The 16363-nt window shown below is 42.6% G+C and overlaps 1 protein-coding gene across 21 annotated transcripts in view; it reads right to left on the bottom strand.

The window, feature by feature from the left end:
• Window positions 1–16363, bottom strand: part of nfixb (nuclear factor I/Xb) — a 165634-nt gene that overhangs the window by 27417 nt on the left and 121854 nt on the right. For 14 of the 21 annotated variants that reach the window (XM_039823917.1, XM_039823912.1, XM_039823913.1 and 11 more), the window contains 5 exons: window positions 6278–6343; window positions 4372–4446; window positions 2942–3062; window positions 2285–2320; window positions 1456–1586 (listed from right to left, as the gene is read on the bottom strand). In XM_039823917.1, the coding sequence (XP_039679851.1) occupies window positions 1456–1586; window positions 2285–2320; window positions 2942–3062; window positions 4372–4446; window positions 6278–6343 (429 nt within the window). The remainder of the gene's footprint in view (window positions 1–1455; window positions 1587–2284; window positions 2321–2941; window positions 3063–4371; window positions 4447–6277; window positions 6344–16363) is intronic. The other 7 variants (XM_039823914.1, XM_039823922.1, XM_039823928.1 and 4 more) reach the window with 1 other exon arrangement.

The raw sequence follows: 16363 nt of genomic DNA, 5'->3' as shown, positions 1-16363 counted from the left end.
TGTATTTAAAACCCTGAAAACAGATTTTCTTAATCAGCTTGTTACTACAAGCGATGATAATAATTAATAGGTAAGAATGTTTTTTTCTGAACTTTAACAGGAATAGTTCAAGATTTTGGAAAATACACCTATTTGCTTTATTGCAGAGAGTTAGATGAGAAGATTGGTACCACTCTAATGTCTGTACAGTAAATATGGAGCTAACATCAGGCATCAAGGCTGGAAACAGGGGGAAACATGCTAGCTTGGCTCTGTGCAAAAGTAACAAAATGTATATATAATAATTGACATGTTATATCTTGTTTGTTCAATCTGTACAAAAGACAAAGACTCCAGGAAGTTACTGCACCTGGCGGCCGAAACCCCAACATACCGCTTAACCCCTTTGTACGGATTAAACAAACAAGATATAACATGTTAATTATTGAGCTTTACGGTGGCAGATTTTGTTACCTTTTGACAGAGCCAGGCTAGCTGTTTGCCCCCATTTCCTGTCTTTATGCTAAGCTAAGCTAACCGGCTGCTGGCTGTAGCTTCATATTCACTGCACAGACATGAGAATGGTTCCAATCTTCTCATCAAACACCCAACAAGAAAGCAAATAAGGATATTTCCCAAAATTCCCAGACTGATCTCATGAAGTGGCGTATGTATGACACGTCAATTCGTATGCCATTTTTGCCGTGTCATTAAGACGCATACTCGCTTTTTAGCGTGTTTATCAACGCCACCATTGACTTACATTACCTTGCGATTGTGTGTGAATTTACGCCGTAGCGAGTGGTATGAAAGGGCGAAAATCCGCGTAGGGAGGTTGCTTGAGGGTGGTGGATGGGTCAAACTCAGGACTTTCACCCAAGAGACCGGGGATCGTGTCCCTCGTGTCATGTTTCCTAAAGTCAACAGTCGCTTTCTTCTTTTCCTAAACCCAACCGGTTCTTCTTTTCCTAAAGCCAACCCACGTGTCACGTTTCCTAAACCCAACAGTCGCTTTCTTCTTTTCCTAAACCCAACCGCTTCTTCTATTCCTAAACCCAAACCCCTCGTATAATGGCCAAAATGCGCATGCTGATAACACGCCAGTTGGCTTTTAAAAAGGGAGATATGCGATAATAATAATAATAATAATAATGGTAATAATAATACCCGCTGGCTGTATACAAGCGGTACACATAGCTCAAAATGTGTGCAAATAACACGCCACTTGGCTTAAGAAAGTGGGCGTGTATGTTTACGCAAAGTCATGATGTCATGTTGAAATTTCAAACTATTCCTTTAATGTCAGAGAGAAATAAATACGTCTTTAGGAGATTCAAAACTCAGTGTAAAGGTAGTGTAAGCCTGTTCTGCAAAAATGTTTTGATTGTGTCTGAGTTGATGTGGACCTGAGCCCAGCTCCAGGAAAGGTGTGTGGAATGCGTGCAGAATGTGATGGCGAGGTTGTGGCGGGACTACCTGCATCCACATCGTTAGGCCAACCGCTGGACTGGGAGCTGCTGCCTGCCGCCGGGGAACGGCCCGAGTAGAAGACATCGTCCACCGGGCTCTCCATCTCACTGTCGTCAATGGACTTGCGCTTGTTGGAGCTGGGAGAAAAAGAAGACAGGAGGGGGAGGGGGGGGGGGTTGTTTCATTTATTGCAGACGGTGAGGCGGGGGACTTTTATGTTGAGATTAATCGCATTGTTTATTTCCATTTTTCTTAAAACTTGTATGTCAGCCTGGTTTCCAACTGAAACCATCAGGCACTACTAATGGGGCTCTAATGATTGCACGCATATCATTTGTGGGACATTTGAGGACAATAAATGGGTGCCTATTTCCCCTGTAGTCAGGCATGTGTCTGCATGAATTCACGAGTTAGGTGTCCCTTCAATGTTTTGTTTTCATATTATGCTTTAGCCAAAGGGGACAGAGCAACACAACTGGAGACAGCGAGACAAACATAAGGCCAGAATTTATGCAACATGCTGAATCCATACTGGCCCAAAGCGGCCTCACACTAGAAGCTGGAGCACAGAAAATATGCATGGTGATGCTGGGAACTCATTTGTGTGTGCGTTTGCAGATTCTTATAGACTCATACATCTGTGACCAATAAAAAAAATGAAGGAAGGTTGTGAACGTACAGCGTTTCCCTGCTAATCCAAAAGGTTTTAAATATGTGTGCGCTCATGTGCATATCTGTGTGACAGCGTGCGTGTGTGTGGCTTTTGTGCGAGTGTGATGCAGGGGTCTGTGTTACATTAGTATCAAGGGAGATATTCTGTAATGAGTGTAACTACCTCCGTGGGAGACTTGCATAAAGCTCCATTTCAGTCCTGCAGCGTAAGACGAGCGAGAGAGGGACGACAACAGAGGGAGCCGGGGAAATAACGGAGACAAAGGACACAGAAGACAGACAGAGTGACGGACGGATCGGTGGGGAAAAGGAGAGGGAATGAGAAGGATTAGCAGTGGAGGAGGAAATAAGGGGAGAGAAGGACCACAATCAAAAAGCAAAACAAGCTGAGCATAAAGAACTCAGCAGTGTTAAGAGGTCATAGGATTAAATGGAGAATATTAGTACAAAAAAAAAAAAAAAAAAAAAAAAAAAAAAGTACATTTTATTTGTTTTGGATGTATGTTTGTATGTGAGCATGCAGTGGTGGAAGAACTATTTAATCGGCTAATCATTTCAGATGTACTTGTAGGCTTGTATATTGGTGGGTAGTTTTTTTTTTTAAACATATTTTATAAACTACATGTGTTTTGTCTTAATTTGTAAAGTATCTACTAACTAAAGCTGCCAGATGAATGTAGTGGAGTAACAAGTACAATATTTCTCTCTGAAATGTAGTGGAGTAGAAAGTGGCATGAAAAGCAAAGACTCAAGTAAAGTAAAGTACAAGTACCTCAAATTTGTACTTCGTAACATTTCACCACTGTGTGCATGTACGTACCTGGTGGAGGGGGTGGAGGTGATGGAGCGCCGTCCCAGGGTCACCTGGTTGATGTTATAGTAGCCGGGGCTGTCCAGGTCAGCCAGGGAGAAGTTGGGGCCGGTCGCTGTAGCAACCGGGGCTAAGGAACACACACACACACACACACACACACACACACACACACACACACACACACACACACACACACACACACACACACACACACACACACACACACACACACACACACACAGCAGAAGAATATCAGAAAATGTGCAACTGCATAATAAGATAAGGAGCCTTTATTGTCATTATATCACAATGAAAATAACAACATTGCGAAAGCCCCTCCCACCGCTGCTTACAAGACACTATATTGCACACATTCGTATTTAACAAAACAACAACATTCATTCAACATCAGAAAACAAGGGCAAGTAGGCAGTGATGATAACAAACTTACTGCACAGATTAGTAAAATGAATGGAAGAACAAGCTCTACATAAGTATGAATTCATTTTCTCAAAGGATGAGGCTGGTGTTCTATTATTCATTCATTTTAGCCAAGCTGGCACCATCGCAGTGATGTTCTGCCCGTCGCCATTTTGGTCGACGGATGGTGCAGCGCTGTAATGTACCCCTTTACATAGGCTTTTTTTTCCTACCCAAAAAGTTTTGCGCAGTTTTTATTTTTACATTTTTTAATGGGGGTACATTAAGCAAAAGATTTGAGAACCACTGCTTTAAAGGTTCTGTATTCAACATTGAAAACATTAATGCAGCAGCAAACTAATATTTAATATCAAATATAATCTGAGCTTCTCTGCTCTTTGTTTTGGTAGCACATGTGCGTTCATATCGCACACCCCTAGTGGATCGCCTGACATTTCTCAACACGTTCCGATTTCCCCAGCCTGTCTGTGGCACTCAGCTCCAGGCCCCAAGATGTCTATCATTAAAAACTGGTCAAAAATGTATATATGTTCCATTTAAAAAAAATAAACAAAATAATAATTAGTGTCCTGGCCACTGCAGTTTTTAGCAAACGTTCCTCAAACAGGAATAAGCAGTACATTTGTTGGGAACTATTTTCAGCTGCGGATTAAAACATATTTGGTGTTCTACTGAATATTTCCAGCAGCAGGATGTGGGATTGAGACAAAATGAACTACAGTGACATCCAGTGTGGCTCATTGATGGATTTGTAAATGGTTTTGGACAACAATAGAACTCTACAGCACAGAGGAATAAGATATATCAGGCTTTGGACACAGACAATACTTATTATGTTATTAGGGTCAATTAGAACATTATAGAATAAACACCAGCCTTATGATTACATACTACGGTATATATTATAAGAAAGTGACTATATGAAGTGTACAAGGAGTGACAGGAAGAGTGTGTCTACACAGAGATTGACAGGGGAAATTATAGCTGTGACTCACTCTGCGAAACGCGGACCAGCTCGGCTACGTTCCACACCCCTGAAGTCACAAAGCAGTCCTGGAAACTCAAGTGGCCTGGGTAAAAGAGAGAGAGGAAGAGGAGTGTGTGAGAGTGCACTGCAGGGGAGATGCATGTACCTAACCGGCAGGAAATGACATGTGCACACAGATACACACATATGTCATCATAAGACACACAGATCAGTATCCACACACACACACACACACACACACACACACACACACACACACACACACACACACACACACACACACACACACACACACACACACACACACACACACACACACACACACACACACACACACACACACAGCTGAAAAACATGTATGGAAAAGCTTGACACACTGCCGATGTCATGCAGTGTGTTTTCTTTAAGATAAAACAGGCTGTCGGATTAGACATGTTGATTAGTTTTGAAACTGTACCATAAACCATAAAAAAGGAACATTTAGATTTTTATTTATTTTATTTTTTACAACTTGCGTGTTAATTTCACATCTTTGGCCATCGACTCTATCAGACTCCTCAAACTCACCTTAGCCTATCCTTAACTTGATTCCAAGTCTAATCTTAACCCTTGTGTTGTCCTCAGGTCAAATTTGACCCATTTTCTGTTTGTTTTTTTTAATCAGAAATATGGGTTTCTTTTAACCAAATTGCCCAAAAATAATAGTTTAAATGGTTTCAAAACAGTATCCTGACTAAACTTTGACATGTACCAGTCTGTGATCCACTCAACATCCTCTGATCTTAACTATTAGTCGGAATAATTCATAATTTCTGCTTTTGTTTTAACTCAAAAATTAAGTATAATGTCATGTAAATTAGGTTTATTGACCATGAATTAAAAGAAATGTTGAAAGAAGTGACAAAAACTTTTAAAAAGCGTCAAAAGCATAGAAAAAAAGCGACAAAAACGTTGAAAAAACAACAAAAAAAAAGTTCATTTTCAATTTTGACCCAGAAGGACAACAAGTTCATGGTCGACGGGATGACAACACAACGGGTTAAACCTATTCTGAAGACCTACATTTGTCAGTGAAAAGAAAAAAAAAAAATGTATCTAGCCATCTAAAGTTTCCCAAAACAAAGAATTGTCAGAAATATCCACAAATTACGATCTCACAAGGGCAGCGGTACAAAAGCACACCTCAGTCTCAATATTGACTTTCAAAATAACAAGAGGTGCAGTGTACTGTAGGGTTCTTTCAGCCTGTTTGTGCTCCTACAGGACTTTGCGTACGCTAATGTTTTGTTAGCCTCCCTGAGTAAAGTTTGTTCATCCATGCTCTATAATGTCCACATCCATAATACCTAGGTCTATGTGGTGTGTGTGTGTGTCTGTAGGACATCCTAAGCTGCAGGGTTGAGTGAACTTTAAATCCACACCCTTCCTCCTTCATTTCATCCCTCTCTCCATCAATTCGTCACTTTCAACCCCCATTCTTCCCTTCCCTTTTCTCCAGTTCTCCAACTCTCTCTCTCTCCCTCTCCTTCGCTCCATCCCCGTCCAGGGTTAACCACAGCAGGGACGACGCATGAGGTCAGCGCTCAGCTCGGCAGCGGCCATGTGGTTCCCATCTTCCAATAACGTCAGTGTGATTTATGAGAGGGCCCGCCACAATCCCAGCACAACCCCCACGCTACAGTACCATCAGCTCTCCTTACCATAATAAACTTAGACCCAACTCTGCCGGGACATATTCGCACACAGAGAGGCCTGTATGCAGGGGTGTGCTGGTGTGCGTTTACAGTAGGTGCATGTGTGTTAAGAGGCTGTTCTGTATAGTGGCGATTGCACGTACTGCAGGCACAGGTATGTCAAACATCTTAACACAGGCATGTGTGCAAGCGGGACGTGCTTGTTGCTTGTGAACTCACCATTTGGTGGGGGCTTGACGTCTGTGTCTCCTTGCTGGTTTGAGTTGTCGGATTGTCCTGATTGTTCTGTGGGGCAAAGCAGAGGGAGAGGGAGTGAGAGAGAGAGAGAGAGAGAGATGTTTAGTCAGGTGGACAGATGTCTGGATACTACCCAAAGGTGAGGGGGCAGGTAAGCATCAGAGGGAACTCCTGACGGGAAATGGCGACTTCTTTGATTCTTTCCAATTCCACTGAACAGAGACAGACACAGGCCCGAGATTAAAGATGCATACTGGTATTTCCACTCAGGTTGAACATCCGTTCAAAGTCATGAATCGGCTAATAAAAAAAAAAAAAAGAAGAGGTTAATATCGTCACTTCTGGGAGGGGAAAATCGCGTACTAGAGAAAGCGTCAAAGAATTCACTTTAGAGAACACTTTTCTCTCCCTATACTTCTCTCTCAGGGACTTCCACCCGCTCAAATGTCATGCGCATTAGTTTAGTTGAAGCAGTGCAGGCTGGGTAAAGTGGTAGAAGCCCTGAGAAATCTCAGCTCGCCACTACTGACTTGTAAAAATGTACCATTTACGGGTTCTATGCGTTGTGTGGATTGCCTCTCCTGTTGACAAAACCACGTTTCTCTTTTTATTATAGGTCTTTTTTTTTTTCCAGGGACTCTGACTGGCTTTAAGGTGCACACTAGTTTTGTTTTTTCTTTGACCATGTAAGTCGGGTGAAGTGTTAAAGGTCCCAAGAAACTCAGCCTCTCCAGTGCTGACTCATAAGTTGAGGGGTACTTGTAAATGGTACACCTGTGGGTCCCCTGCATTGTTTGGATTGCATCTCCTGTGTGTGTTTACCTAAGCGTCTATAGGGGGCAGGCGGGCAGAGAGCCACCTGCTTCAGCTAGTTTAGTTTGGCCCGCTGGCTGCCATTCTTCTTCAGATGTGTAATGCAGCCTTGAGGAGTTTTATGGTCGTATCGTATACACCATTCAGGCCAATTACCCCACAGCGCTGAAGCTTTAAGGCTGTCCTGGGCCAAGTCTCCGTAGCCAGAACGTGGGCCCCCTTGCAGCCAGTACTAGGCCCCCCAATCTCAACATCCTCTAAGGCACCAAATCAGCGTTCTAATCTTGGGTGGCATTAGTGGCCTACGTGCCAGCAAACTGCTGCACTATTCACCCCGTCTGTGTCGTTGCCAAAAACCAAGACAACATAAAGAGACAAACCAAATCACCTCATCACTCTGGGTCCGAAAAGAAGAAGGGAGAACAGACAGAGATGGTTTCTTTTTTTTTTTTCTTCCTCGCAACTCCCTTCCCTCATTCTCAGTCCATCTTCACGTCTTTCTCCCTCAATTCCTCTCACACTCGTTCTGTCTCTGCTTCTCTTTCTCTCTCGTGCTGTCGCTCTGTGGAATCCTGGCAGCCATCTTAGCGCTTGGCAGCCATCTTAGCTTTGGCGGTACCCATGCATTCCTGCTAGCTGACGGCACACCCACGCACGCGCACACGCACACACACAAACAGACAGACAGACAGACACACACACTCTTGCACACAGACCCAATGGTCTTAAAGATAAAAAAGACCTACAGAGGATATGCAATGCGAATGCAGTGAGGATAAAAATTGCTGGGATGTTTGTCTGCAATCCTGCAAGTGAGGTGTTGCCCGCCCTGATAGCGTCTTACAGAGAGCGTATGAGTTAAATAAAAACGAGACATGATCACACACACACACACAAAGCATAGGGAAGGACGGGAATCATCCAAAGCAAATAAGGTGATCATGTAAGATGAACCAAGAATAAATAAAGCCTGAGGCCTTGCTTATTGCGGCAGCGCTCGCCCCGACAATCCTGATCATGCATTTCACTACAAGCACAAACCGTTAAAACCTCTTAAACCTGTATGCCTCTGAAAAAGGGTGACACTTTCCAAGCCAAAATTCGGCGCCTAGTTGTCATGACAACAGGGATGGCACACCACAGTCCCTAATGATGAGTGGTTGTTGAAGCCTGTGTGTGCATATGCGTCGCTGTTTGGCCTGGCAATTAGTTGGAATGAAGATAATAATATAGCCTACTGGCAGGGGCTCAATGTGTTGTTTTATTGAAGTATGTCTTGGCACCAAACCGCTGTGCTACAGCGAGGGCGACTTTTCACTATATCAGTCTTTCTGTAGTTTAAGGTGTTAAATCCACTCCAGCTACATTATCAGATTTTCAAACTCTGCTTTCAGAGCTTTATACTTTTCTTAGCAAAATGTAAACCGATCTCTGCAAGTTGTTAGGAGTAAAGACTTCTCTGTACAAAAATCTCAGTACTTGAGAAGTTGCGTGATGAAGCTTAAAGGTCCTATGACATGCTGCTTTCTGAAACAGATTTAGAAAAAGTCAGATACATATAGGGCTGGGCGATATGGCCTAAAAATAAAATCCCCGATTTAAAAAAAAATAATTTTTTTCTCCCCCTACTTAAAATCAATCTGCAGATGACAAAGAAATTGTACAGAACAAGTTTTAACTTTACTTAGTTTTGACTCACACACACACACACACACACACACACACACACACACTCGGGGCTATATATTCAGCAACAACAAAACGGATGCGTGAGATAAAGCTGTTTTCACACATACAGGTAACTCACTGTTTATATACTGTCTATGCTCGTTCCTCGCTAAAAGTTCAAATCAATTTAACGTTATTGCACAACCTTGCCCCTGTTTTCACCTGTTGCTGAGTAACGTACATTAACATCCCATGGTCTCTTGAATGTAGCATACCTGTAGCAACCTCCTTAGTAGTAACTAGAGGTAAAAAACAAACGGCGAAGAGGAGCTCCGTGCTACAGAGCGGCGACTGCTAGTCGTTTAAGCCGCTACAGACCTCCGTCACAGCTCGGTCGTATCAGCGGCGTTTAGTAGAGGCGTTGAGCCGCAACAGAGTTCCTCAACACCACCTCTGGCGCCCTGCATGGTGCTCCTTCAGGTCAGCTGTAGCTGGTGGTTCAGTTATCCGAGAATAGGTGACTCTCAGCCGGGGACAGAGCCGGTCATTTCGGCAGAAATTACGGATAAGTAGCTAAGTAATGAAATGACTAGTTATTATATATACTGTATATATTATAATTAATGTTAGTCCCTGTCGCTGCCATGTTGTTTGGGTATCTCTATGGCAAACGCGCGCGGGGAGGGCGGAGTACGTTCGGAGCTACGGGAGCCCAGAGGGTCGGCGGATGTTAAGGAAAAAATTGATTTTCATTTAAACAAATCGACATTAACTACACCTTCGAGTTAATCGATAAAATCAACTCGCCCATCCCTAGATACATATCTAATTATCTATAGACTAAACAATGAGCCTGAAACCACAGAACCACATAACTTGTACTGTAAAATAAATTACACTCTAGTTAACGGAGCAGTCTTTAACTGTGATTACAAAACAATCATTCGCTCATATTGTTTTATAACATTTTGCTGTAAGCTTTCTTTATTCTTTCATCTCTTTCCTGTTCCTGTCGTAAAGTTTCCAATCCTAGTTTTTCCTGCGTTTTGTTTTTTGAAGCTCTTCACACGTCCAATGCAAGCATTTAAAGGGTCCCATGACATGGTGCTCTTCGGATGCTTTTATATAGGCCTTAGTGGTCCCCTAATACTGTATCTGAAGTCTCTTTTATATAGGCCTTAGTGGTCCCCTAATACTGTATCTGAAGTCTCTTTTATATAGACCTTAGTGGTCCCCTAATACTGTATCTGAAGTATCTTTTATATAGACCTTAGTGGTCCCCTAATACTGTATCTGAAGTCTCTTTTATATAGACCTTAGTGGTCCCCTAATACTGTATCTGAAGTATCTTTTATATAGACCTTAGTGGTCCCCTAATACTGTATCTGAAGTCTCTTTTATATAGACCTTAGTAGTCCCCTAATACTGTATCTGAAGTTTCTTTTATATAGGCCTTAGTAGTCCCCTAATACTGTATCTGAAGTCTCTTTCCCAAAATTCAGCCTTGGTGCAGAATTACAGCCACTAGAGCCAGACCCACAATGAGCTTTCCTTAGGATGTGCCATTTCTGTGTCTATAAGCTATTGAGGAGGAGAGAGGGAGGTGAGGGGGGCAAGGTGGAGGGTGGGGGTTTGGCCTTGACCAACTGCCACTTTGCTCGTCTGAAAGCCATGATGTCTCTCGCTCTCATGGGTGGGCCAAATTCTCTGGGCGGACAAAGCAGAGAAAGGGGAGGTAACCTTTCCCTTATGACCTCATAAGGAGAAGATTCCAGATCGGCCCATCTGAGCTTTCATTTTCTCAAAGGCAGAGCAGGATACCCAGGGCTCGCTGGGGGAACTCATATTAATGTTAAAAAACCTCATAAAGTGAAATTTTCATGCCATGGGATATTGGAACCCAGTGTGTGACGCTGGCGGTAGCAAAAGTTTATTTGAATGTGGACTAATTGCTACAGCTGTGTTGCGCACAGCAAGGTCACAGTTTTTTGACCGTGGTTACAAGGTATGGTGGTAACGTGGTAAGATGGAAAGGAGAACTGGTATTTTGTTTGATTAGTTTTGGTATTATTTCAAATAAACTGATTGACATATCCAACTTTAAGTTTCAGTTGTTTTTTTTTAGTCACAATAGTTTGTTTGAAGCACGCCATCTACACTAGAGCCATGCGTGCATTAATGAACAAAAGAAAGAACAAATGTGCGTTAACAACAATCAGCACAATATATAATTTTTTTTTTTAAATAATCAACGAAAGACACTTTTTTGTTAGTTGAAAGAAAATATCAGCAGAAAACTCACTTTTTTAAGTGCTGCCTTTTTTTATACAATTCAATGTTCAATTTGCTCAATAAAAGAATGTTGGAAATGATTTCCTTTCATTTGCTTTAAATGAAAAAAACTTAAAAAACAAACAAAAAAAAACTTTTTCGTTATCCATTTCTGCTCGAGGAGCTCGGTTTCTGCTAGCCATCCACAACGTTACTGCTCCAACGCTTTCCCGATTTCCCAAATTATGGAGCGGCCCGAGGCCCAAACCACAGAACGTGTGTGCGTTATTCGCGCGCCAAAATAAACTGTGGCGTTAAAATTAATTTACTCGTTATCGCGTTCATTTTGAAAGGCCTTTTACCTTTATTTATTATGCCTGTGACTCTTGCTCACAAGTAACTGAATCTCAGAAGAGAAAGAAGCAGCGCTGCCTACACAGAATAATACAGGATGTGCTTCGGAGAGCCAAAAATAAGTGTTGATATAGATGCTAAAGGTCCCCACGCCCACACCTATAACAGTATGTAACCACATGAGCCTTTATTATCACGGTGGTTCAAATGCTTTGTACATGTGCACGCACCAAACATGGATACACATGCCTCCAAAGCCCAAACGTGCTCTTACACACACACACACACACACACACACACACACACACACACACACACACACACACGTTTATACACGGATGAATCACCCTTATCTCCGGCGCACAGTCGCCCCAAGGCCCCCTGCATACGCCTCACCAGAGATAATGCAGCAAAGACACACACAGGCCATCAAATATACCATGCTATCGCTCTAATCACACACTCTCTCACTCACACACACACACACACACACACACACACACTTCATTTTGCTTCTTGGGCAGTATACAGTCACTGCTGCTGATAAAGCCCTGCTGTGTGTGTACACAAAAAAGTTAACACTGGCTATACATTTATCACACTGCAGATGCAGACAGAGGCTAATAACTCACACCCAGGCTAATGTACACACACTCAAAATCACACTTACTTAATCACACCATTCATCACACACACACACACACACACACACACACACACACACACACACACACACACACACACACACACACACACACACACACACACACACACACACACACACACACACACACACACACACACACACACAAAGTACAAACCATTCAAAGACACTTGAATGTAAAATTACATACACTCGCTCAGTCTGCAGGCAGCCATTGTCAACGCTAATGGCCTCATTTACCGTGCGCATATTCATATATACGGGTGAACAATGCTTACACAGGCACTATTTTGTGTGTGTGCTAATTTACCGAACAGCTTAGAGTGTTTGTTTGTGCATCACAAGCACACATGAGCAAACAGGCCCTCTGTAATCTAATGTGCGCTAAGTGATGGGGATGTTTCCGACTGATGACACACGGTAAAACCCAACACCAGTCCAACACTGGAGATAAAATATAAATAGCTTTGGATGTTAAACTGGATGATGGCTAGAAGGAATGAAGTCACTCGACCGTGTACATTTTCATAAATACGTTTTCTCATATTCAGTGTTAATATTTTAGCCTCAAAAATGGAGATGTCATTCAAATTATTATAAAAAAAAAAGAAGTAACACATCACATCCTTTGTCAATAGCAGCCACTTAGCTTAGACACAGCTAGCCTGGCTCTGTCTGAAGGGAACTAAATCCACCTACCAGCAGCTCAGAAGCTTACAGATTGCCAGTGTTCTATCGTGTTCACACAAAAACTGAAGTGCCAAAACAACGTGGTTTGAAACATCCAGATGTTTCTACTCTGTAGGCATCTGTGGCTCTGGAGGAGATTTGACATTTTTTTATGAAATGGTGACATCATCAGGGTTGTCTTGTCTTGAGCGAGGATACTACAACTTTTGTACACAAAGCCTTCATTACATACTACGTATGTAATACTAAGTATGAGCGTGGAGTTTCAAAGACATCGCCATTTACCAGTCAGGGAGTGCCTAATAAAGAAAACACTATTGAGTTGCATTATGGGAAGTGTAGGATCTAGCATTTTTTTGAAAGATTATTTTTGGGCATTTTTTGGCCTTTATTTGAGAGGACAGCTGAAGACATGAAAGGGGAGAGAGAGGGGGGGCAATGACATGCAGCAAAGGGCCGCAGGTCGGAGTTGAACCTGGGGCCGCTGTGCCGTGGAGTAAACGTCTATATATGGGCGCCCGCTCTACCAACTGAGCTATCCGGGCGCCCAGCATTTTTGGAACTTGACAAATACTAGGGACTAAAAGTCAGGATATCTAGGCCTCTGCAGCATTATATTTAACAACTACTACTACTACTACTACTACTACTACTACTACTACTACTACTACTACTACTACTACTACTACTACTTTTCTCACAAGTCCTCCAAACTTTATAGGAGCGCAATGCTAAATTGCTGGAGCTCCAATTGCTATGGTGTGAATGCTTATATGGTTTTATAACTAACGGTGGCACGTAGGGCTGCAACTAACGATTACTTTCATAGTCGATTCATCTGTCGATTAACCAATCGTTTGGTCTGTAACGATGGTGAAAAATGTCGATCAGTCTTTTCCAAAGCCCAAGATGACGTCTTCAACGTTTAACATCACAGAGGAGTGAAGAAATATTCACATTTAAGAGGTTGGGATTTGAATAATTTTTGCATTTTTTTGGTTAAAAAAAAAAAAAAATTCAACAGCTGACAACTAATCGATTCATCGTTGCAGCTTTAGTGGCACGTCGCAGGTTTAAATCCTAGCATCTACAAGGAAAACAGTGACTTCACTTGTACTTCCTTACTTAAAGCCACAGTTAAAGTGCCTTTGAGCAAAACACGTGTGCTCAGCCTGGCAGGTACATGAAGCCTCTGAGGACCAACAGTAGACGACTGTAGCAATAAGAGAAGGCTGCTAACAAATGGGAACATGAAACACAATCTTGAACTTCGAATTAAAAAAATTGAATTGTCGATGCTGCCACACCCCCATGTCACGTCTGGTCGGCTTGCCAAACTGGACAAAAAACAAAAAAAACACACGTGTTGAAGTGCTGCAACCGTTCTCTTCATCCCTAGCAAACATTCCCCGCAGGACACCAAAAACCAACATAGTGAAGCCTCTTGCTTTAAGTTGATAATCTTTAATTGCCCCCTTAGCAGAGTTACCTCCGGCTACGGCCAATACTCTGATGTCGCTCCGGAGACTGTACAGCTGTGAGCGTGGGGTTGGGGTTTTCCGGTAGAATCGCAGAGGAAGAAAGGAAGACGAGTAATCCGCTTAGAACGAGTTTTTTTTTTAAAAGGGACCTTTTACTAGTCGCCGAGGGCTGGCAAGCTACGCAGCCACCCATCGGATGGAATCGGCGTCTTCCACGGGTGAGCGTTTGCGCCATTTTAGTTTGCAATTGCCGGCGTCATTATCGAGGCGGACTGGGGGTGCGTGTCTGTGACGCAGGACGTGCAGGACCAAAAAGCGGCGATCGTTACAAGTCGCAGTCGGTGTAGAAATGGAGAAGGACACAGGGAGTAGTAGATGTTCAACTGTTGAGAAATAGTTTGTTAAGACACTTAATTGTTCAGAGAAGACTATGGACATGGCTGTTTTATTGCCTTTTGTTTGGTTGTGAACTTGAACGTCATCTTCTGTGAAGAAGACTGCAGTTACAAAAGGGAAACTAGATGGCAGGTTATTTTGCTTAAGGTTCCAATTGACTGAAGATATAAGTTATTGTTACATTAGGTTGTTAATAAAGGTTTTAAATTTGACAATGTAGTGTGGTACATTGCGAACAAAGGTCAGATGTTATATTGCATAAAATTATAGTCTAAAAATGGCGTAGCAACCTGTGCTTTAAAAAAAGCAATGTCAAAATCGAGAATCGAACCGTGACCTTAGTATCGAAAATGGAATGGAATCGAGGATTTGGAGAATCGTGACACCCCTAGAAACAGGCTACGTAGTAGGGGGTGGGGGGAAAAGAAATCCAAAATCGTATGCATCGTTATTTTTTAGCCAACGATTTTTAAAATTGATTATTTTTCCCCAGAATCAATATTATTTATTTTCCCAATGATTCACCTAAATATTTTCCGTTTATACGGTACCGCCGACGGCGACTACATCACATCCGTTTTGCAGCTAAACAGAAATCCAGCAGAAAATCCATGTGTACAGATGAAGTAAATGTCAGACTGACTGACTGACTTATGATGTGCATTCTTCTTAGAAATGCCTCATGATATATTGTCTCTAGAAGTGTATTATTCAGCTTTTGTTTTTGTTAAAATAAAAAAAAATAATAAAAAAAATAAAAAAAGGGAAAAGACAAATCGCAATACTCAATACTATAGAATCGCACTAAATGAAAAATGCAATACAAATCTAATCGGCATCCATGTATCGTGAAAGAATTGAATCGTTACAAAAGCATATGGTCTCAGCCATACTGTACTATGTATAAATACATGTAAGAGAGCCCAGCACAGCCGCAGCCTAAAGCCCATGACCCGTCTGACTCCATCTCTCCGTCTCCACCCTCTGTGTGCATGTCATTTAAGGATAGCTCCCCAGACGTGGTTCACTTCACAGTCAAATGATAGGGGCCTCTTCCTGCAAATGCACAAGAGCTCTGCGGACAAACCTACCACTGTACTCTCTCTCTCTCTCTCTCTCTCGCCTCCATCTCTCCCTTTCACTCTCTCCTGCTGTAACCCCCCTCCCCCGTACAGACTTCTGTCTATAGGAGCTGTGGCGTTTTAGGCGTGCAGGCTCAAACCCCGTCATTTCTGGTGGAGTGTGGGTTAATATGGAAACGCAGCTGCGGTGTTGCGTTCGTACGTCTTCGAGATGTGACCGGGGGGGCAGCCCTGATTGCATTGCAGTGCACATATATACAGAAATACTAAATATAATGTAGCATGTTTGCGCGGCTTCATGCTGATGAAGATGGATGTGAAGCAGGCAGTGTACAGGCACTTACTGACATATATATATATATATATACACACACACACAAGTATATGTGTTGGAGTTTAAGAGAGTGCGTGTGTGTGTGTGTGTGTGTGTGTGTGTGTGTGGCTGCACAGTCTCACCCCCTCTCCCCACCCCCACCCACCCACCAGCCTCTGGATAAAGAAAACAAACAGCCTCCCCAATTGGGTTTCGCTTAAGAGGTTTATCGGTATGTTGCTTAACATTCTGACCTTTTTTTTTTTTTTTACTTTAATGCGCTTAAAATGTTCCAAACCCTCCTAATCCCCACGGCTATCCCACACAGATGTTCAC

This window comes from Perca fluviatilis, chromosome 15 (assembly GCF_010015445.1).
Source record: "Perca fluviatilis chromosome 15, GENO_Pfluv_1.0, whole genome shotgun sequence".
NCBI classification, from domain to species: domain Eukaryota; kingdom Metazoa; phylum Chordata; class Actinopteri; order Perciformes; family Percidae; genus Perca; species Perca fluviatilis.
This window is presented reverse-complemented; position numbering and strand designations above follow the sequence as displayed.